At 36.7% G+C, this 25,535-nt stretch overlaps 1 protein-coding gene across 1 annotated transcript in view; it reads right to left on the bottom strand.

The window, feature by feature from the left end:
* The window catches only part of LOC122791430 (doublecortin domain-containing protein 1-like), a 526,863-nt gene that overhangs the window by 480,813 nt on the left and 20,515 nt on the right, over positions 1 to 25,535 (bottom strand). Inside the window, exon 2 of the mRNA XM_044059172.1 lies at positions 1,135 to 1,234. Coding sequence (XP_043915107.1) covers positions 1,135 to 1,234 — 100 coding nt within the window. The remainder of the gene's footprint in view (positions 1 to 1,134; positions 1,235 to 25,535) is intronic.

Here is a 25,535-nt window from a genome sequence, read left to right as displayed (position 1 = left end):
ACACGGGAGGTGCTCTAAAGTTTTGTAATCTTGCTGCCTGTTATATTTGATGCAGGATATAACCCATACAGCTTAGGTTACTACAGCAGTGATCATTCAAACATCTACTGTTATGGTAAGTTTACTTATACAGCTGTACTCTGTTATATTTGTGAGGGTTGTCAGAACAGTTCATTAATGCAGTGATGCTGAAATGGCCACAAAACATAAGTTTATGAGTGAATACTAGGCTAACTGACCTGAAGACCATTTTAAGCCTCGCCAATAACCACCAGATTTAAATCCTGTACTTTGTATCTTTGAAGTGAATTATCTCTCAGTTTGTGGTTCAGGAAAGAACATATAAAGTACATAGGCTGGCTTAAAGTAAAACTTGGATACCACTTCAGGCATAAAAGAAGGATTAGTTTTGAAAGAAATGCTGTCTCTGTGGAAAATGAGATAAAAATGAGAGCTTGCAACTCAGATACTTTTCTTGCAAGGGTCAGAGCAACCAATAAACCTGTTTTCCAAGTTAAGAACTTCAAGTTAACCAGGTAAGCTGGTTTAAGCAGTCAGATTTTGGTTTCTGAAATCAGTTTACAAACTTTAATAGTAGCAATCCTGGATTGTTAACAATGTAGTACTGTAGAAATAAATACATCTGGAGGAATGTGAAATAAAAAAAAAACATATTTTGAATGAAATAAATGTTTACAATATTCTCTAGGATGTTATGCTACAGTTCAGTGCTAAAAATGTGAAAACTTGCCATCTTGTAATCAAAGGTTTGTGTGCATAGGTACTAAGTATACAAGTCATCCAAGAAGTTATTTTAATCACTGATGTCTACAGTCACAAAGATATACTGTAAAGAGACATAGTAGGCAAAATATCTGAATGCATATACAATCTTCCCCAACAAATCAAAGATTTTATTTTTTCTGCATGCATGTATACATTGTATACAACGTGTCTTATCATCTGTTTTTTTTTTCAAAAATTTTAACCGACAATTTGTGCTGAGCTATATTTTTCAAGACAGTACCTTTTTATTGTCACTTTTGTGGTATAACCATCTTGACCAGTTATTTGACGTAGATGGGATGCTTAGTATTACAATTTACTGTATTTCTGAGAAGGTAAAGAGCTTACCAGTTGTTTTCTTTGAAGCCCTTTCAGAAGCTTTATTTCTTTTCCATTTTCATCAAACATTCTGCGAGCTGCAAATGGAAGACCCAGAATCAGAGTGCATCTGCAAAATAAAAGAAAAACTTATTATTAATATATTCTCTCTGCCCTACTGGCTGATTTATTAAGTTTGCTGGACTGATCATAACAATTATATTTACTGCTGCAGATGCCATTTGTTTCCTTGGTAACAGATGGTAAAACATAGGCAGTGCATGGCTTAATTTATCTGTTAAGTGGCACAACATTAAAGAAACAGACTCCTGGTGAGATAAATAGTAATACAAGTAAAAACTTGCAGAAGGGATGCCAGCAGAATATGTAAACAATAACCATTTATTTTTTCCTGTTCAAAAGACGTATAACAACATTCTTTTGAACCATAGTCCATTAAATAGTCAGAAGTCATAAATGATAAAATACGTATTTTTATTCAATTCACTGCAGAAATGCAGTTAGTTACCAGTTCAAGCCATCATTTTGTGTTATTTGCATACCAAACTTTCTTGTTAAACCACTTAGTTACAAAAATGTATGTAAGGATATAAATATATATATATATATATATATATATATATATATATATATATATATACATATATATACATATGTGTGTGTGTGTGTGTGTGTGTGTATGTGGTAAGAAATAAGGTAAGAAAAAAATAATACACCATGTGGACAATGAAAGATGAGAACATACAAAATATGAAACTTGACATAAGATGAGATAGAATGGGAACGTTATCAGTCTTGTCACATTGTGAATTGGGACTGTACTCAAATCTGTTTACTTTGTTAAAAAGATAGGATAAGACATCAAAAAAGGAGTAACATAACTGAAGTTGTGTTCCAAGAGATGTTAGAAACATTATCTATCTGAATCAATGCCTGAGACATAGAGGCCTGGGAAAGGAAGTTCTATCCTCAGAGATTGTGGAAGTGATCCATTGTAGCTCTAGAAAGACAAAGGACAGTGTTGATTCTGAAGCATCATACCTGAGTTGCTATAAACACTTCTTTGTCACAATCTTCATTAGGCACTATACTTAGAGAAATTAGTATAATCACTGCCAGCTTCAACAGAAACCAGCTGCTGTAAATGACTGCTTTAACTGTCAATTTATACTGCCTTAACCCTACACCTGCAGGTGTTTCCCTATGAGGACAGCACTAGGTCCTGATGCCAATGAGCTGTTTTATGATATACTCATGCACACCACTCTGAAAGAAGCAGTTCCCTTAATCTGACAGCATTTTTGAAGGCAATTCCAGCACTCTAAATCCTATACCTATATATATATATATATATATATATATATATATATATATATATATATATATATATAAACTAAAAATATAGCGGCCTTCTTCAGTTTTGTGTTTTTTAAAGAGAATATATATATATATATATATATATATATATATATATATATATATATATATATATATATATATATATATATATATATATGTGTGTGTGTGTGTGTGTGTGTGTGTGTGTGTGTTTTGAAATATAGACATATACCAATATCAAACTGCTAAAACCAAAACAGCAACAAAAAAAACATGCACTCACATATTTTTACAGGAGGCAAGCCCCCCCCCCCCATGTCTCCAATAGCCCCTACTAATTCTATATACCAACTCCAGGATCACTCTACAGTGTGAAAGGGCAAATTCCATGAGCCCCGTGATTCATTATTTAGCATGGAAGTGATCAAATAAGTTTCAATTACTTCTGCCAGTGTAAAAAACATCTGAAATTGTGAACTTTTGATTATATGGCTGCTTTATGAGTATGGGTATGTGTAGGTATCCACACAACAGGAAAACCTAACAAAAAATATTCCAAAACATAAAAAAATGCAATTGATTCCCCCTAACACTTCAGTTTACATCTTTTCTGAGAGAAAAAAAAATAAATTCACAGCAATGAACAAGCACACCTACAATAATTTAATAGCTGGCTATCAACAAGGACCAAAAGTTAAGCTGCCTAATATTCTAAATTGCTCTAAGGGTGACATATTTCAATAGTAACAATGAGGAAGGGATTACTGAAAAAAACAGGTGTATCAAAACCTGCATCTGGAAAGGTAGGGCAGACTTATCTGGTACTGCTGGTCATTCTCAAATATAGCTTCCTGGGCTGAATAATAAGTAGAGACTTAATTAATGAACAGTTCACACTGGCAGGAAAAGACCAAAAAAAAAATCTGAACCATGTGTACAGTTTATGTCAGGTGCCACCGCTCTGACCTCCTCTTCCCATTGACTAAAAGGTGTAGATGGAACCAAGGTAGAGGTGCATGCTTTGCTTGCCTGTTCAGGGAATGCCAGTTGCGTTAGTATCACCATAGTCTAATAGTGACTGGCATTCACCTTAAACTGGCTACCCCAATAACATTTCCCCAAATAAACAATTGCAGAGGTCTTTATGTAGCAGATTCAGGAAGAACTTACTCACCTGTGAGCACCACTGTGATATCATGCATATTCCAGTGACATTAGAAGCCATGGGCATGATCTAAGTCTCATATCAGAGAATAATAGCTGGCATTTCATGGTTATACCCATTCTTGTTGCAAAAATTGACATGCGGGCTAGAGTAGCAAGGTGGCCTGACCATTTTCAGGGTTTAACATGAACCATGCCATTTTGCACATGTGCAACACAGAATGGTAGGTGTAAAAAAAAGGGCTGTCAAAGTTGTGCTTTACAGCATGTCCCTCATCTAGGACATAAACAGCACTATTTAGTGACGCCATTCCTTGGAGTCTCAAATGGGGAAAGGTGAAGATGCCCATGCATGCTCAAAGCACCTCTGAAGTGCTCAGGCATACAGACCTGCATGCGAGACTCTGGTACTAGGAGAAATGCTTAGAATAAATGATTCAGAGACATTCATGAGATGACCCCCTGTTTACATAATTATCTTGCTCAGAGGGATGAATTATCATAACAAAAATGCTGGTAGCTGTAGAGAAGCTTGTCTTGAGGTAGACAACAGCACAGAGTACTGATTGTGGAATGCTCTTCATCTGTTGAAGGTAATTAAGTTTGGGAAAAACAGGAGTACAACTTATTGGGTCTATATTAGATCATTGAGTGCTTAAAAAAGCAAACAGTGATTAATTGACCCTATGTAAGCGAAAGCTTACAATTTCGAACTGTCAGAACAGTGATTTCTTTCCTAGGGAAAAAAAAATCGTTGTCCAAAAAAAAAAAACAAAGAAAAAACATACTTTAAACATTACATTAAAAGGGGGGATTTGCCCCCCACACCACCCAATGTGGGGGGCTGTGCCCCCACACACCCCCTACTTAAATATACCAACTCCGTGACCGCACTACAGTGCCAAAAATGGCAAAGTAATGAAGTGGCCAAGCAAATTCTTTCCCAGGGAAAGAATTTGCTTAAAAGCCGCTTCGATATTTTGCCTTTTCAGGCTTTTGAGTTTGACCAAGATGTATTCAAAAGAATGCGTCTTCGGTCTTTTACTAGGGAACCAAATTGTTTATACTTCCATGGTTGCAGTAGTTTTATGTATTTTATTTGTTTTAAATTTGTTAACCGGGGGTGTCTGACTGAGCTGACAAGGCCCTTTTTCAGCAGAGGCCCAGGGAGAAAAGCTCCACATAGAAAAACTACAGATACATTTAGATATTTAGACATAAGTATACACACAAATTACAATAGACATGTTTTTACAGTGGTATGCAGCACATCAGCAGTTTAAGTGCAGAGAACAAACAAGAAAATATTAATTTAAAAATGAAGATAATTAATAGATTTGTGCTGTGCAGTTGAAATTTGGAATAGGTAGAATACATACATAGTATACAGATACAGTACAAACATTGTACATTAGCCAGTGTTTGTGAGTAAGAGTGAAAACTATTATCAAGTACTCTAGGTTTAGTATATTTACCTTATCTGCTTTCACTAGCCTGGGGAGCAATCATGGCATTGCCAGCTTTGCTTGAGATGTTGCCTAATGAGGTTTTTAAAGGAGGCTTTGGATGATGTGTTTTGTATGCTGGGTGGGAGAGAGTTCCATTTTTTAGCCATTGAACTACTATATAGTGTGTCTCCAAAGCTATTGTAGCTGTTGGTAATTTCTAGTAGTAGTTTGCTTGATGATCTAAGAGGCCTTTTGGCTGAGTGATGTACTAGGTTTTTGAGGGCAGGACACTTATTGGGGAGGTAATAGACAGAATGACAGAGACAGAGCTGATTGTAGGTTAGGAGGATGGGCAGTTCAAGCCAGTGCAGCTGTCTCAAAGCAGTACAGTGATGAGTTCTATATGAGCAATTTGCAGCAATGCGGGCAATTCTGTTATAGCAGGCTTCCATTTTGCTTAGTTCAGTTTTGTTGAGATTAGTCAGAATGGGAGATGCATAGAGTGGGGGGGGGTAGAAGCTGGGAGCGAGTAATAGCTGATCTTGTGTTGTTTGTAAGAAATGGTTTGATATGGTAGAGTGATTCCAGCTTGGCATGTACTTTTTAACAGTTAAGTTGAGATGACTATCAAATTTTAGGTGGGACTCTATGGTTATTCACAATAGCTTAGCCTGTGCCACTGGAGCGATTGGAGTAGATAGTGACTTGACTGTTATCAGTGTTTTTTTTTTAGAACTGGTTATAATCATAAGCTGAGTTTTCTTTGGATTGAGGATAAGTTGGGCTTTGGTAAGGTAGTTTTCAAAGTCAGAGAATGCTAGTTAAGTTGATTGCAGGAGGGTGGGAATGTTTTGTGCAGTACAGATTAAGGTAGTATCATCTGCATAATGAATGGTAGATGCATGCTGTGTGGAGGTATGGAGGTCATTTGTGAAGATTGTGAATAGTAGTGGTCCTAATATAGAACATTGTGGGACTCCTATAGTTATGGGCAGCTGAGGAGAGAGAAATTTTTCCCATTTCACAGCTTGGTACCTGTCAGTTAAGTAGCTTTGGAACCAGGTAAGAGTGGAATTTGATAGGTGATATCGGCTTAGTTTGTTTAGCAGGATTTGGTGTGAAACTGTGTCAAATGCTTTGGACATATCCAAAAAAAGACTTGACACCTGCAGGCCTTCGTTTTTGAGACAGTTTACAGTGTCTGTGAAGCAGAGGAGGACTGTAGTGGTACTATGGGCAGGTCTGAAACCATGCTGAGTAGGTGACAGGATGTTGCTGTCTAGGAGATATTTTAGCACCTGAGTATGGATGCATTTTTCTAGGATTTTGGCCAGGGGGGAGAGTAAAGTAATGGGTCTGTAATTATTAAGTTCAGTGGAGGTCCCGCTTTTATGTATGGGTGTAACATAGGATATTTTCCAGTGTTTGGCCACATAGTTTTCTAGAATTAATCTGTTTATGAGAGTGGAGATTGGGATAGCAATAGCATCTGCTGTGAGTTTCAAGAAATAGCTGGGGAGTAGGTCGGCTGCTGTTGATGAGGTTGTTAGTTTGGAGAACATGCCTGTGATTGAAGTGGTGGAAACTGTTTTGAGGACAACGCTTGTATTAGTGTTATCTGTGTTAGAAGGGATAGTGAGGAAGGAACTGTCTTGTGATACTAAGGATGGAATTGAGTTCACAAAGTGGGAGTTGAATTGTGTTTTGATGGGAACTTTAGTGTAAGGGGTGGTTGGTTTGGGGGTAGCCTTTTGGGTGGGTTTTAGTAGCTGGTTTACTTTTTTCCAAAATTTTTCAGGGTTGTGTTGGTATTTAGTTTGTAATGTCATGTAGTAGGATATTTTTGTCCAGCCTAATGCATTTTTTAGTTCTTGGTACTTAGTTAGGCTTTGTCTTTGTTTGTTTGTTTTTTTTTTTTTTTTTATAGTAAAGCCAGGCAGTGTCTCTGGACTTGAGGATTTGTTTGGTTTCTTTACTGAGCCAGGGGTTTGTAGAGGTTCTAACCTTGATTTTGAGCAATGGAGCGACAGTGTCTAGGTGTTGTAGAAATATTTTGTTGAAATATACTACAGCCTGGACAAGTGGGAGGGTTTTTAGGGGGGGGTCCAGTCACAGTTACAGAGTAATTTTTTTGTGTTTCTAGTGGATTTTATAGTTAGTGGTTTTGTATATGCTTGTTCTTCTAGGTATAAGGTATATTATGTTGTGGTCACTTAAGGTGTCTGGGAGACTGCCTGTGTGGGGGTACAATGTGGGGTTGTTAGTTAGGACCCAGTCAAGGATGGATTCCCTTTTAGATTTTTTATCACAACTAGTTTGGAATTGGACTAGCTGCTGTTAGCCATGGAGATTTCTTAGATTACTTGGTGGTTCTGATATACAGGTGAACCAATCTAGGTTGAAATCCCCCAGAATAAGGGTGTCTTGTGAGTATGTGGAAGAACACCAGGATAAGAAGTCTTCAAGGCTAGCAGGTGTATTACCAGGTGGAATATAGATCACAATTGTGGTGATGACCTTTTTAAGGTTGAGTTGAAGTTGTGAGATAAGTATGTTGTCTCAATTATTGGGGGAGGGGTAGGAGTTTGGTAATTGATGTACAGTTAAGTTGGACTTATGCAGTAAGGCAGTTTCACCCCCTTTACGAAATGGTCTGTCTTGTCTAATGATACAGTAGCCAGTAGGGAGAACTTCTGAGTTAGCTATGTTTTTATTTAGCCAGGTTTCTGTTAAAGCAACTATGTCTGGGGAGTAGTGTGCTATTGTGGCCTGGAGTTCAGGTATTTTATTTTATTTTTGATACTTCTAATATTAATATTTAGCATTAAAGGATGGTTGGTTTTGCTGCTGTTGTTGATTTTCCCAGGGGTGAAGATAGTGGGGGTGTTATGTTCTGACATTTGTGTTGGAGCAGTTTGTGTTGGACAGGATGGATTTGGGCCTGGGTTGGGGTGGATATCCCCACTTATGGTGAGCCTGGTGTTAAAATGGTGATATAGATGTTGGAGTTTGGTGATGAGTGTGAGAAAGTATTGCATTTTTTTGGAGTAGGCATGAGAGCATATGTGTTTAATTCTGAATTGGTCTCTTATGTAGTTACAAAACTGACAGCAGCCAACAACAATATAAATAACGCACAAAATGCTGATACTGGATGGCGTAATGTACTTGCTCCTATAGTAAAACCAAAGCTCGGACCAAAGATAAAATAAATACTGAATTTATTGAAGAAAAATTACAACATATCCTGGTTAAGCGCTTTTATCCATTCAGTAGAGGACTTCATCAGAACACTTTGAAGAACAACTGCCTGATATTTAAAAACATTCTGACACCAAAAACACATTCAAAATTTAAAGTGACATTGACTAAAAATAAATATGAACTTCAAATGTACATTTGCTGAAATTGCATGCAATACGCACGATCTTCATTCAACAAATTGCTCATATATTACAAAAATTGCACTTCTATTAATAAAATATAAATAAATACATACAAAACATACACGATCTAAAAATTACTAACTATAAATACATTCACATACTGTGTGCTAAAGAAAGCATTGCTAAAGTGCATTCTAAAAAACATACTAGTATTTACAAAAAATTAATTTTGATAAATTCAGGTGAACGCACTAATAGGATACTCTAACTATTTTCTAAGATATTTCCTAAAATATTTTCTAAAGTATCTTCTTATTACTGGTGGGAAGTTGAATATTTTATTTAACATACAATACTATTAATATTGCTTAATTAATACATCATGATTATTTAAACAAAAAGTATAATAAATTAATAAATATCAAAAACAAATATATTAATTTTAAATTAATAATATTGTATATGTACACTTGAATATATTTAAAAAGATAAATGAATTCATCATATCCAAAAAAACTATTATCTGAAATAAATTCATCATATCCAAAAAAAACTTTAATATACCTACATAGTCTGCTGGCTTAACCAAGCTGCAATAAAGGTTTAATAGATGTAAAATCATTTAGACCTGGCTCCCTATTTGCATCTGTAAGTATCTGCCAATATATTTCCCTTTTACCCAAAGATACCTTAATATTTCCACCCCGGGGGCTATTTAGGACATAATTAATAATAGCAAATTTAAAATTGTGAGTATTTCCACATTGATCAATGTGTCTAAATAGAGTGTTATTAACAGCCTTAGTCCGAATGCTATATAAATGATCATATATCCTCTTTAAAAAAAAAAACGCTCTGTCTTGCCTATATAGTATGCAGGGCATACCATACACTTATCAAGATAAATAATAAATTTGCTATTACAATTCCCTTGTCTGAAATATACATAGGTCTTATTAATATTCTCAAGTTTCACCCCTTGCATCTCCCATATTAGAGAACATTGATTACAATGTCCACATTTAGTAGTGTGTTTTCTCAACTTAGTATCATTCCTACTTTTTAATCCACATTCTAAGATTCTTTTAAGATTAAACCCCATTTTGTAAACAAAACGGTGACATTCACCAACTATAGTCGTAACTCCTTGGTCAATGACCAAAATATTCAAATTTTGTTTCACTATGTTTTTAATATATTTAACATACAGGGAAAATTGGAGAACACATGCTCGACCATGATATGTTGCCAGCTCCCCTTTCTGTTTTACATTATTAGTACTAATCCCTGTACCTAATAAGGGTTGATATTTTTAACCCCATTCCTGGGTAACATAATACATGACACTGTTCAGTATTGACATAGGATAACCTCTACTTACAAATAATGACCTAATAAAATTAATCTCTTCTTCCATTGCAGCATACCTTGAACTCATTCGAACAGCACGAATACACTGCCCCTTATAAATGTTTTGCAGCATGTGTCTCGGGTGGTTGCTAGAGTATTCTAAATAACTATTGGAAAAAGTTTTTTTCCTATAAATTTTAGACTGAAAGCCTTGTCTAGAATGATATATGTACGTATCTAGATAGGCAATACCTTCACAACTATAAGAATGAGTAAATTTTAAATAAGAACTAGAATTATTAATAAACTCAATAAAATATTTTATAGTATCTTTTGGACCATCCCCTAAAATAAAAATATCATCCAGAAACCTAGAATAGTGAACTACGTACTTGTAATAACTGCTCATAAACAATTTGGTAGTTTCCCATTCCAACATAACCAGGTTGGCAAAAATGGGGGCACAAGATGCGCCCATAGCTACCTCCCTGGTTTGTCTGAAATTCTCTCCTTCATAATAGATGTAATTGTTGTCTAATATTAAAGTCATCATATCCATAATGAGACAAAGCTTCTCCCAATCAAATTTGGAAAGTTTCCTTAGATTGTTGCAAAAGTCTTCCAACCCCTGATCTTTAGGGATTCAGGAAAACAAATCGACAACATCGATGGTGATGAATATAAGATTACTTTTCCAAATATTAGGAGTCAAATTAACCAAAAATGCCCATGAATCTTTAACCAAATGGGGTAAATCCTGATATATAGGTTTCAACCACTGACCAATAACTACACCTATAGAGTATGTTTTAGAGTGGCTACCTGATACCATAGGACGAAATGGCACAGAATATGAATGTATTTATAGTTAGTAATTTTTAGATCATGTATGTTTTGTATGTATTTATTTATATTTTATTAATAGAAGTGCAATTTTTGTAATATATGAACAATTTGTTGAATGAAGATCGTGCTTATTGCATGCAATTTCAGCAAATGTACATTTGAAGTTCATATTTATTTTTAGTCAATGTCACTTTAAATTTTGAATGTGTTTTTGGCACCAAAATGTTTTTAAATATCAGGCAGTTGTTCTTCAAAGTGTTCTGATGAAGTCCACTATTGAGTGGATGAAAGCGCTTAACCAGGATATGTTGTAATTTTTCTTCAATAAATTCAGTATTTATTTTATCTTTGGTTTGAGCTTTGGTTTTACTATAGTAACGAATACATTACGCCATCCTGTATCAGCATTTTATAAGTTATTTACGTTGTTGTTGGCTGCTGTCGGTTTTGTACCTATAGCCATTTGGGATGGATAGTACTACAGAGATGCCAAAAGCCTAATTGGACGGAGATGCATTGAGCAATTTGCAAGAGGAGGTGAATACCTTGCACAGAGAAGTCTCTCAGTTGGTTGAATTGGTTGCTCAATTACAGCACAGGGACAGAGCAGTTATGAAATTTATTACGGCGCCTAATCAAAGTTGCCATTCTCATTCCCGTTGTGTTACCACTCAAATAGATATTCCTAATGGACATGGAACGGGCAGATGGTCCACCTCTTTAGATGTTGAACACCATAACATTCAGGCGGGGAATAGCAATGGTAGTATGGACTCTGCCAAGGACATTACTTTTGATTTCTCTCTGTTCCACATGGACGATGAACCTGAGTGCCTGGGGGCTCATCCCAAGCATACTCAACCTATAAGGACTTATTCAACTGTGGCTACACAAGCCAAAGGTATTGTCAATAGTAGCTCTAGCCCCTGGGCTATTAGTACTAACAATTTTGGTCAAGTTAGTAGTCAAGTGCACCAACTAGACAGTTTTTTTGACTACAGAAATTGATTTTACCACGCATAGTTAAAATGTTACTAAGGCTAATAAAGGAATTGATTCCTTTGGTTCTTTAACAGATATGATATATGCTTTGGGTAAACTTTTGAGTAACATAAAAGAGCTAAAAACTGACAATGCCTATTTAAATAAATGTATTAATTTAGGTATTGTACCTATGGGGTTACATTTTTTTAAAACTCCTATGGGATTAACTTTGGATGAACATTCTATTACTAAATGTAATGCTTTGTTTGATACATTTGGAATAGAGTTTATGAAAATGTTGGTTAAGAAAAATGATGACAGGTTGTGCAAACTTTTGGTAAAGGTGGAGAAGCTGAATAATACTATTGTTAATGATTTATTGCTCCCTCATTGGGAAAAGTTGTATGAGAAGCAGTATAGGATCGCAAACAGTAAGGCACAGGTAATTTTTGATAAGAAAAACAAAAAAATGTTGAGGGATCAGCAACAGTATAAAAATAATAAAGCATATAACTGGAATATAGGAGATCAAGATAAAAAAAGTGATAACGAAGGGGCCAGAGCTGAACATGGTTTTGCCAAGGATAGACATTCAAATTTTCAGGGGACAAACAACGCCAGGCCCCAGACAAATGGAGAAAGGATTGGAAGTGGAAGCATCCATTTCAAGAAGGGAATCAGTCTTATTTCAGGAATCATCAGTATTAGATAATGATGAAAGCGACGAACAAGTACAGGTAGTTAATATGAAAGATGATGACATTGTGTACACATACAAGGATTTTAAGATATATAATTACGCTGGTATCGATTTAAAACTTGAACACTTTTCACTATTTTCTAAAGGGATGAAATACATCCCTAGTGTGAAGTTCAATGTTGTCTTTGTTATTACTGAAATTAAATTATATTGTAGACAACTGAATCTAGCTTTACATTTTAAAGATAGTTACACTATGTTTATTGATGATGGCCTTAAAAAGAAAAGTACCTTTATACCCCCCCACCCACCCTAATGTAGCTAGTTTTAAGAAACTAGTAACTCAGGATATATATAAAATATATAACAATATTAGACATTGAAAAATGCAAGACAATATTACTTTTGGTGAAAAAGATGTCTTGACCGAATTAATCAATAATAAAGATATACGGGTAATGAAACCCGACAAGAGAGGAGGTGTGGTTTTATACAATACAATTGATTATATGAAAGAAATTTATAAAATCCTATATGATTCAGGTAACTATGAACAAGTGTCGATTAATGAAATTAACATCGGATGCAAGCGTATTGATTTCAGCATTGAAGAATATTTATTAGACAATCGGATAACTGTAGATATATATAATTTTTTAAAAACAGAATATCCTACATTAGCTACTATCGTGGGCATTCCAAAGATACATAAATGTATCCAAACTCTGTCATTTCGTCCTATAACCTCCAACATAACCAGGTTAGCAAAAATGGGGGCACAAGATGCCCCCATAGCTACCCCCATGATTATTGGGAGGGTGGCCTAATGGTTAAGGTGTTTACCTTACCTTACAAACACAAGGTGTGGGGTTTGAGTCTCACAAGGGATGATTGGCTAGGCTTAAAATGGCTTGCAAGGGCAGTTAGCTTAGTACTAATCTATGAGCCTATGAACCTATGAACCTATAGTATCAGGTAGTCACTCTAAAACATACCCTATAGGTGTAGCTATTGATCAGTGGTTGAAACCTATATAATCAGGATTTACCCCATTTTGTTAAGGATTCATGGGCATTTTTGGCCAATTTGACTCCTAATATTTGGAAAAGTAATCTTATATTCATCACCATCAATGTTGTCAATTTGTTTTCCTGTATCCCTAAAGATCAGGGGTTGGAAGACTTTTGCAACAGTTTGAAGAAATTTTCCAAATTTGATTGTGATAAGATTTGTCTCATTATGGATATGATGACTTTAATATTAGACAACAATTATATCTATTATGAAGGAGAGAATTTCAGACAAATCAGGGGGGTAGCTATGGGGGCATCTTGTGCCCCCATTTTTGCTAACCTGGTTATGTTGGAATGAGAAACTACCAAATTGTTTGTGAGCAGTTATTATAAGTATGTAGTTCCCTATTCTAGGTTTTTGGATGATATTATTATTATATGGGATGGTCCAGAAGATAATATAAAATATTTTATTGAGTTTATTAATAATTCTAGTTCTTATTTAAAATTTACTCATTCTTATAGTTGTGAAGGTATTGCCTATCTAGATACATGCATATATCATTCTAGACAAGGCTTTCAGTCTAAAATTTATAGGAAAAAAATGTTTCCAATAATTATTTAGAATACTCTAGCAACCACCCGAGACACATGCTGCAAATAATTTATAAGGGGCAGTGTATTCGGGCTGCTTGAATGAGTTCAAGTTATGCTACAATGGTAGAAGAGATTAATTTTATTAGGTCATTATTTGTAAGTAGAGGTTATCCTATGTCAGTATTGAATGATGTCATGTATTATGTTACCCATGAATGGGGTAAAAAATATCCACTCTTATTAGGTACAGAGATTAGTACTAATAATGTAAAACAGAAGGGGGGGCTGGCAACATATCATAGTCGAGCATATGTTCTCCAATTTTCCCCGTATGTTAAATATATTAAAATCATAATGAAACAAAATTGGAATATTTTGGTCATTGACCAAGGAGTTACGAATACAGTTGGTGAATGTCCCAGTTTTGTTTACAAAATGGGGTTTAATCTTAAAAGAATCTTAAAATGTGGATTAAAAAGTAGGAATGATACTAAGTTGAGAAAACACACTACTAAATGTGGATGTTGTAATCAATGTTCTCCAATATGGGAGATGCAAGGGGTGAAACTTGAGAATATTAACAAGACCTATGTATATTTCAGACAAGGGAATTGTAATAGCAAATTTATTATTTATTATTTATCTTGCTAAGTGTATGGTATGCCCTGCATACTATATAGGCAAGACAGAGCATTTTTTTTAAAAAGAGAATATATGATCATTTATGTAGAATTAGGACTAAGGATTTTAATAACGCTCTATTTAAACACATTGATCAATGTGGGAATACTCACAATTTTAAATTTGCTATTATTAATTATGTCTTAAATAGCCCCGGGATGGAAATATTAAGGTATCTTTGGGTAAAGGGGAAATATATTGGCAGATACTTACAGATGCAAATAGGGAGCCAGGTCTAAATGATTTTATATCTATTAAACCTTTATTGCAGCTTGGTTAAGTCTACAGACTATGTAGGTATATTAAAGTTTTTTTGGATATGATGAATTCATTTATCTTTTTAAGTATATTCGAGTGTACGTATACAATATTATTAATTTAAAGTTAATATATTTGCTTTTGATATTTATTAATTTATTATACTTTTTGTTTATATAATCATAATGTATTAATTAAACAATATTAATAGTATTGTATGTTAAATAAATTATTCAGTTTCCCACTAGTAATAAAAAGATATTTTAGAAAATATTTTAGGAAATATCTTAGAAGATACTTATTAGAGTATCCTATTAGTGCGTTCACCTGAATTTATCAAAATGAATGTTTTGTAAATACTAGTATGTTTTTTAGAATGCACTTTAGCAATGCTTTCTTTAGCACACAGTATAGGAATGTATTTATAGTTAGTAATTTTTAGACTGTGTATGTTTTGTATGTATTTATTTATATTTTGTTAATAGAAGTGCAATTTTTGTAATATATGAACAATTTGTTCAATGAAGATCGTGCTTACTGCATGCAGTTTCAGAAAATGTACATTTGAAGTTCATATTTATTTTTAGTCAATGTCACTTTAAATTGTAAAGGTGTTTTTGGCATCAAAATGTTTTTAAATATCAGGTAGCTGTTCTTCAAAGTGTTCTGATGAAGTCCAATATTGAGTGGATGAAAGCACTTAACCAGGATATGTTGTAATTTTTCTTCAATAAATTCAGTATTTATTTTATCTTTGGTCCAAGCTTTGGTTTGACTATAGGAATGAGTACATTATGCCATCCTGTATCAGCATTTTGTCTGTTATGTAGTTCTTGAGCAATTGTGGGCAGATATTATAATGTGAGGTGTCTGTATATGAGAGTGCATAATACAGTGTTGTGCTACTAAGTTTAGGGATATTGCTAGAGTGATAACATGTGGTGTTATAAAGAATTATGAGAAGACAGACTAGACTTAGTTGTGTGATAGTCATGGTTATAAAGTTTAAGTTGGTCTTAGGTGGAGGTCTGGATAGGAATTATAGGGATGCACTATATGTGGATGGGTAAGTAGTGTGGGGTGATGTAATAATGCCTAGCGGGAATGAGAGTGGTTGGGAGCATTATGTGGTGGAGCAAGTTGGTGTGGTGTTTCAGGAGCTGTGATTGGTGGAGATGATGTGAGTTTGAGCTGTGGGAGTGGTTGTGATTACTATAAATGTAGAGGTAGTGGGGCGGGAGGGAATTGGGGGCAGGGCAGGTGAGCAGAGAGAGCCCGAGCGTTAGTGAGGGTGAACGGAGCAGGGCAGAGCCCACCAAGACAAGAGTAATGGGCAGCAAAACGTAAGTGTTACTTTACAAATCTGAACACTTTAAACAAATTCCTGAGGTCTAATGGCTTAGCAGCAAAAAGAATTCAATTGCTGAAGAGCACTTGTGTCCTGGTGGGAGACTAGTAATTTAAAGATGGCTCCATGCTCAGCAGGATTCTAATATAGACTTAGTATTGGGGGAGGGGGATAACACAAGGGGTGTAAACCAGGTGGAATGCAAAGAAACCAGTGGAACCAGAGAGGCAATTAGTGGAAATCTATCAGTGAAGGCCTCAGAGGGGGTAAGTAATAATTCACACTCTACCTGTAAGGTGAAGGAGAACAGAGACAGCAAAGTTTATTAAGGTTGGGAGTGTGTCTTCACATTGACTTGCTTATTAGTAGCCGGACTGAGCACAGATTAGAGTAGGGAGATACATTAGCAATGAAGGGGAATGTATAGAGATGCAAATAAACAGGTGCGGCTCAAGTGATACAAACTAAGGTGGAAAGCACTGAGAGGGCTGCTTGATGGTTAATTTAATCACAGAGATCCGAGTTAAATGCATACTGTTTATTGAACAGTTAGGATTACTGCACTAGCTGGGGTGGGGGGGCACAAGGCTACAGCAGTCACTTTTATTAGGACGCTGAGAACCATTAAGAAATACTGCTAATTTTATAGCTTCACTCTCATAAAACATACAAGTAGAATGCCTGGGTGGACTGATCCTGCTCTTGAGGCTCAAAATATGTATCCTTGTTTAGATTTGCATTACTGATTCCTTCTTATACTGTATGGGTGGAGTGGTAGCCATAGACTGCAGAGTTGCTTGAGTCTGCTCTGAAGAGAGAGAAAAAAAGAGAGGATGAAGCTAGTGGAAGGATACAAAAAAGAAGTTATGTCTTACCATAACGTTCCATCTGTATTGTTGATCCTCGTTCAGTCATTACGCATGGGTATCGGTTCCAAGCTCGGAACTGAGTCGGCCATTTTCCAAGCTCGCGTCAGCTTCAAAATCTTGAGCTAAACTCTTACCCACAACTCCTTTCTCCCTGTTACCTCAGATTAAGTTTGCAAGTTAAAGAAGGTAGAGGCTACCTCTGGTGAAATAGCCTAAGAGAACTGAATGGTGAGATACACTAGAAACCACAGGAGGGGGAAGGAGGGAGGGTCATAATGACTGAACGAGGATCAACAATACAGATGGAATGTTATGGTAAGACATTACTTCTTTATCTGATATTGTTAATCTTCGTTCATTCCTTACATATGGGACAGAGTCCCCAGCTACCTCTTTTCCTGGAAGGCTCATGGAAGGCCATTCCTGAGCACCATAGAACTGAAAGATGCTTTTCCCCTGGAGGCCATATCCAATTCGTAATGATTGATGAAGGTGTGAAGTGTAGCCCAAGTTGCAGCTGCACAGATGTCATGTAAAGAAGCTCTGGCATGTAAAGCAGCAGAAGTTGCCACCGACCTTGTTGAATGAGCTTTCCTGGTAGTAGGCAACGAGATATTACGTTGTGTGTAAATAAAGGTCACACAGTCCTTCAACCATCTAGCTAATGTGACCTTAGCAACAGCCAATCCTAATCTAGATCCAGAAAAGGCCAAAAATAACTGGTCAGATTTACGAACGGGTTTAGACCTGTTTAAGTAAAAATGGATTTGCCTGTGTATATCTAGAGTATGTAGGCAATACTCTCCTCTGTTTGAATGGTTGGGAAAGAAAACTGGCAATTCAATGGCTTGATTAATGGACATTTCAGAGATCACTTTAGGCAGAAATGATGGATTAGTTCTCAGAGACGCTCTATCTCTATAAAAAATCAAGTATGGAGTCTTGATACATAAAGCTTGAAGTTCAGAAATATGTCTGGCAGAAGTAATAGCAACCAAAAACAAGGTTTTCCATGACAAATACTTGAGGTCGCAAGAAGAGGCTGGTTTGAAAGATGCCATTGTCAGAGCTTGTCGAACTAATGATAAATCCCATGGTTGAATATGTTCTCCAAAAGGTGGCTTCAGATGATTCACACCTTTTATGAAGATCTTGCACAATATATGGGACAAAAGAGAGGAATTTTGGACACTCTCATGAAAATTAGAAATTGCAGCCAAATGAACTCTAATGGTAGAGGCCGACAGACCCAATTGAAACACGTCAGCCAGATAGTCTAGTATTATCAACACTGGTGCTGAAAAGGGGTCTACTTGTTTATCTTTCAGCCAACAGGTAACTCTTTTCCACTTTCTCAGGTAAGTAATTCTATTGGAAGACATATGAGAAGCAATGAGAATATCACGTACTGGTAAAGAAAGATCATTCTGCCTGGAAATCAAGGGAATTGGAGTTAGCTTCAGGCTGATCAAGTTGGGGTGAATCAGGTACTGTGGGTGTGAGATCAACTTCGGGATTGGATGGAGAATCCGTGGTCGATCTAGTAGGTGAGGCCAAAGGAATGGAAACCAAATCTGTCGTGGCCAATATGGTGCTATGAGGATTACCTTGCTTTTCAACAGCCAGGCTTTCTTCAGAAACTGGGGAATGAGAGGAAAGGGTGGAAATGCATAGAGAAGACCCGAGGGCCAATTGTGGACTACAGTGTCCCTGGGTGACTGTCCCAGAGGGGGAATCAGGGCAAAGTAGTTGCTGCATTTGTAGTTGGTCGGGGATGCGAAGAGGTCACAGCAAGGATGGTCCCAGCGGTGGAAGATCTCCGCCACTATCAAGGGATTTAGAGACCACTCGTGAGGTTGCAGAATGCACCTGCTGAGTCTGTCTGGTATCACGTTGGAACTCCCGGGAATGTGCGTTGCTAGAAGAAAACAGTTGGTAGCCATTGCCCATTGCCATATCCTCATGGCCTCTTGACAAAGGGGGTAAGATTTGGTTCCACCTTGCTTGTTGATGTACCAGACCACCATGTTGTCTGATTGAATTGTAATTGTCCCAGATGGCAGCAGGGGATGGAATACTTGCAACACCAGAAGTACCGCCCTCAGCTCTAGAACATTTATATGCAGATGGGCCTCCAGTTGGGACCAAGTGCCTTGGACTGTCTGTCCCTGACATAGCCCCCCCCACCCCATCAGGGAGGCATCCGTGGTCACTGTGGCCTTGGGTTGCTGGGGGAAAAAAGGGCGAGACCATTGTGAGAGATCATCATGGCCGAAAGAGGATGCTGAAAAGGATACCATTGGGTGAGCAATAGCCATTGTAGAAGCCTCATGTGAAACCTGGCCAGGGGAACAATGGTGATGGAGGCTGCCATGGAACCCAATAGCTGTAGAACCGAGTGAGCCATGGATTTTCCTTTGAAAGGATTGGAATTAGTTGTTGCTTTATCCTTAAAATTATGTGCTCTGGAATAGCAGCTCTGCAGTTTTTTGTTTCCAAGATAACCCCTATGAATTCTGTTGACTGAGATGGGGTGAGATTGGATTTCTGCCAGTTTATGGTTATGCCTAGCCTTTGAGCAGCAAGGAGAGAGTATGCCAGGGCTTTTTCCAGTAGATGTCTGGTGGGGGCGGAAATGAGCCAGTTGTCTAGGTATGGAAATACCTGGAATCCTTGAAGTTGCAAGTGAGCTGTGACAACTGCCATGCACTTTGTGAACACTCTAGGGGCTGTAGAGAGTCCGAAGGGCAGTACTCTGAACCATTAGTGACTGGCTCCTGCATGAAAGCACAGAAATCTTCTTGATGGCCTGTCCACCTTTATGTGATAGTACGCATCTTGAAGATCTATCGAGCACATCCAATCATATTTTTCCAAAAGCAGGAGGATAGACTGTATAGTGACCATCCGGAATTTTTGCACTCTCACAAACTTGTTCAATACACTGAGATCCAAAATTGGTCTCCAGTCCCCGGTTTTCTTTGGCACCAAAAATAGTCTTGAGTAGAATCCGGATCCTATCTGGTCTGGAGGGACTATTTGGATGACTCTTTCTTAGCAGCTTTTCTATCTCTAGTGCTGCTTCTTCCCTTTGACTGGGTGGAACGTCGTGAAGATTTTTTTGAAGGGACGGGACAAAGATAGAAGGGGTTATGATAACCTCTGGTTATAATTCTTTGTACCCAAGAATCGGTGGTGATGGTTAGCCAGGCAGAAGGGTACAAGGAGAAACATCCTCCAACCACCTCTAGAGGAAAGGAGTTGGGCCGCTCTTCAGGAGTGCTGGTAGGATTGACCAGGGAAAGAATCCCTGGAACCATGGTTATGCGGTCCCCCTCTGCCCCAAAAGGAGCATCTTCCCTGTGAGTTTCCCCCTCTGCCTCTCGGGGAGAACTAGGCCTGTGTGTCACGGAAAGGACCCTGAGAGACACCTATGGCAGAAAGGGTCTTACCATCTTGTTCACATCTGGCCAGTGTGCTTTTAACTTTGGGCCCAAACAACGAGGAGGGCTCAATGGGGGCATTAAGAAAGAAAGACTTAAAAGGTTCTGCGAAGTTGCACAAGCGCATCCAGGCATGTTGTCTCAAGACCGCAGCTGAACCCGCCGCTCTAGCTGCTCCTTCTGATGTTCAACAGATAAATGGGAAGCTCCCAAACAATAAACACATAAAGAGTGTGCATCAGAAGTAGGCAGTTTGTGTCCACAATCAGAACACCGCTTAAACTCCAGACTACCCTTTTTATCTGCCATATTAACAAATAGAAAAGTACCAACAATGGTACAAGAGAGTACCCAAAGGCATGAAAGAGAAAGGGAAAAGGATTACCAATGATGGTAAGGAAAAATTACCTCATGGTAAAAAGTGTAAGTAAAGGACAGATAAAACCTGAGGAAATTATGAAAGCTAGATGTGGTAAGGCAAGAGACAATAAAAGATCTACTTTTCTGACAGAAAAGTAATTTGCAAAGCAATTAAACAACAATTGACTGTACTTAGCTCAAGAGAAGTAGCTTGACGCGACCGGATGGCAACTCGGCAAATGAAATCTGAGGTAAGAGGGAGAGGGGAATTGTGGGAAAGAGTTTAGTTTGAGTGTTTGAAGCTGACGCGAGCTTGGAAAATGGCCGGCTCAGTTCCCAGCTCGGAACCGATACCCATGCGTAAGGAATGAATGAGGATTAACAATATCAGATGATAGGTTAAAGGAAGTAAAGAAGAGATATGAAGGTGTAAAAGATACAAGTCTGAGGATAGTGTGGATAAAGCAGGAGAACAGATGCTACTGCTACAGTTTGAGAGTGCTTCAAACAGTTACCACATCACAGTGCCATAACTTAGTTTGGAAAAAGGTTAATAAATCATTAACTAAAGTATATTCCTTGTGGTAACAAAGAATGTAGGAAACGTAACACTGAATATTAAATGTTGCAGCAAGATGAAAGAACTCTGTAGAAGAGCTTGTACATAATTATTGTGAAGGTGAATGAGAGACACACGCCAAGTCATTTCAGAAATGCAGCATTCAAACATGGCTGGGAGTAGGACAACGGGTGTGGAATTATTGGTTGAACTACCACTGATGGAGGTGGGGGAGTTTCTGGCATCTCTATATAAGAATCTAAATCATTATGTTGCTGTGGTGGGGTGTTATATCTTTGGGTCAAGCTACAGCATGCCCTTCAAGTATTATCTCGAGATGTCCTAGACGTATAGTGCACTCCCAATATTAAGACATGAATGACTTGGTGTTATCTGTTCATTATGTACCAAAACACTGATGTCGTGTGATTCCTGTACTTCACGAACATGAGTGATACAAGCTACAAGGACATGTATGCAATGTAAGGCTGTATTACACATTACTGCCACTAATATTGTGCCTATTCATTCTGCAATGGGTGTAAATTAGTGATGCTGGGTTATACTATATATATATATATATATATATATATATATATATATATATATATATATATATATATATATATATATATATATATATCCAAACAACACAAGAGTCACCAGAGCAAGTAAAAATGTGAATAAACAAGCAAGCTGAAAAGCAGGAGTCACAGTTTGTATAAAATATACCAAGTTTATTGTACAAATGATAAGCACTTTCACAAATTAATTTGCTTCATCAGCCCTAACTGATCAAATGAGGTCATTTCATTTTATATTCAATTAAATTCACACTAACCAGTCATACATTTACACATTTAAAGATGTACTTACATTTAAAATATAACCCAGAAATATATTAAAAAACATGGTAAAAATACATAATAACTCAAATAAAATCTACATTATTTCCTAAGTCTCCTACGTCTCAGTTTTGCTGTAATAGCTATATGGTCATTTAGCCCCTTACCCAAATGAGCTCTACACCTAACAATCCATGTAAGTTCCTTTGTCTCGGTTCTATTAGATATATCTCCCAACCACTCATCATCATATATTAACTCTGCCACTCAAAATCTAAACTGATGACTATCATCATTCTCAATAGTGTGCTTTGCTAAGGCACTGTACATATGCCCTCGCCTATAACAATACATATGGTCGCGAATTCATTCACCAAGCCGTCTATTCGTCTTTCCTATATAAAAGAAAGAACAGATAATACACTGGGCTAAATATATAAGATTTTTACTATTACAGTCAGCATTGATGTCAAAATTACATACTTTGTTAGTATTGGGGTGTTTAAACTCTATACCTTCATGTATAAAGGTGCAGAAATTACAGCTTCCACATTTAGTGGTCCCCATACCCATATCAAATCTCATTTCATGTGTCTCACTTTTAAGATAGCATAACCTTCTTTTCAGATTCTTGTATTTTTAAATGAAATACAGGGTCTTTCCCCCACTATTTGAACTATTTGATCGTCTGTACTTAGTATATTCTAATTTCGTTGTAAAATATTCCTGATCATAGCATGATCTCTGTTATAGGAGAAAATAAAAGGTGTCTTATTCATTGTCCTATTCACCATATCGCTGGCTGTATTGGGCTCAGAAAAATACAGCCTAGCGTTAGTTTTCCTCATCTAATGTACTTCACAAGATATATTATTGACTTCACTTCTGTCATAGCCTCTAACAAAATCAGATGTAATATGTTCGATGTCCTCATGCAGATGACTATCTCTGTCAGTTAACCTCAAACAATGCATAATTTGGCCCTTGACAATGTTATTAAAAACATGTGTTGGATGCATACTAGTCCTATGTAAATAGGACGGACGATGACATTCTTTAATATATCTATCTGTAAGCAAAGAACCACTTTCATCAATACTAATCAAAATATCCAGGAAATGAATGTGAGTCTCAGAGCATTCACCAGTGAATCTCAAAAACTCACTGCTGCTATTCAGATGCTCAACAAATCTCTTTAGTTCACATCTGCTACCTTTCCAAAATAGACAGAGCTCATCCACAAACCTCCTATATAATGCTAGATGTTTCTCCGCTAGAGGGTGGGAAATCAAGTTATTTGTCTCCCATTCAGCCATCACCATGTTGGCGTAGCCATTAGAACAAGGAGTGCCCATAGCTACACCCAACAACTGATGGTAATATTTCCCATTGAAAAGGAACACATTGTTAGATAGAACAATATTGAGTAGCTCACATAATAAATCAATATACTCTCTAGTATATACACTGCATCTCGTTAAAAAACTCCTAACCATACAAATTCCCATATTATTAGGAATAACGGTAAATAATGAGGTAACATCATATGTTGCCAATAAAATAATCTTGAAGTTGGAAGGAAAACTTCAAACAGTTGTTTGAAACTTGTTGTTCAACCCAAGAACAATGGGTCTAATATTCGGCAGCCTTTTTTACCGTTCCCCATCAGATCCAAACAAAAGCAATCAATAGGGTCACCGGAGCAGTGAGGGCGCCACAAGAGGAAGCAAGAGAACCCCAACAATTTCAACAATGGCAATACAATAAAAACAATGTGGGAGAAATGAGAGATGATTTGATTTGGAACATCTCTAAAAGGTACATTTCTGAATTGGAACGTAACGTTTTGAATAAAGGGTTGTCCTTTATTCCTACTACTTTTGCTAATGTTGCTGACACTTTAACTGATTTTAAGTTAGCGTTGAGGAATGTGCAACTTAAATTGTTTAAAAATGAAGCATTGAATGACAATGTTGACCTAGGTAGAGGTATGTTGTTTAAAAAAACTAGTTTATACAGTCCACAATTTAATTCAACTCTAGACATGTTCTATAAAGTGTGCGAGGCTGAGTTCTATAATTATTTTGATAAACAGCATAGGTGTATGAAAAGAATGCCTGATAATCTTACTGAATATGAGAGATCTGTTCTTGAAGTGTTAGAACATGATACCAGTATTTTTATTAGACTTGCTGACAAGGGGGGACAGATTATTGTTATGGATAGTATGTTTTATTATGATTCTATTCTTGTCATGCTGGGTGATAGAGATGTATATCATGAAATTAAGTTAAATGATATCCATGAAATTACTATGAAAGTGACTAACAACTTGTTAGAACTTGCAAACCAGAGGATTATTACTAAAGATTTATTTAGTTACTTTATTTTTGAGAAACCATTAATACCAACTTTGCAAGGACTTCCTAAAGTCTATAAAGATCCTCAAAGACCTCCTTTTAGGCCGATAGTGGCCAGTGAGGGATGGCTTACTGAGCCACTTAGTATTTATATTGAGAAGCAATTAAGACCTATACTTGATCATCATCCTTACATTTTACGTGACACTAAACAGATGCTTCAAGAACTTTACATGTTTAATAATGATGTAAAGAAAGATGTGAAAGGTATTTTATTGTCGACATATGATGTTACCTCATTATTTACCATTATTCCTAATAATATGGGCATTTGTATGGTTAGGAGTGTTTTAACAAGATGTAGTGTATATACTAGAGAGCATATTGATTTATTATGTGATCTACTCAATATTGTTCTATGTAACAATGTGTTCCTAGTCAATGGGAAATATTACCATCATTTGTTGGGTGTAGCTATGGGCACTCCTCGTGCTACTAGCTATGCCAACATGGTGATGGCTGAATGGGAGACAAATAACTTGATTTCCCACCCTCTAGCGGAGAAACATCTAGCATTATATAGGAGGTTTGTGGATGAGCTCTGTCTATTTTGGAAAGGTAGCAGATGTGAACTAAAGAGATTTGTTGAGCATCTGAATAGCAGCAGTGAGTTTTTGAGATTCACTGGTGAATGCTCTGAGACTCACATTCATTTCCTGGATATTTTGATTAGTATTGATGAAAGTGGTTCTTTGCTTACAGATAGATATATTAAAGAATGTCATTGTCCGTCCTATTTACATAGGACTAGTATGCATCCAACACATGTTTTTAATAACATTGTCAAGGGCCAAATTATGC

The sequence above is a fragment of the Protopterus annectens genome, chromosome 17.part0, assembly GCF_019279795.1.
Source record: "Protopterus annectens isolate FY-2018-M chromosome 17.part0, PAN1.0, whole genome shotgun sequence".
NCBI lineage: Eukaryota > Metazoa > Chordata > Ceratodontiformes > Protopteridae > Protopterus > Protopterus annectens.
Note: the sequence above shows the minus strand (reverse complement) of the source record. Positions and strands in the feature narration are given on the sequence as shown.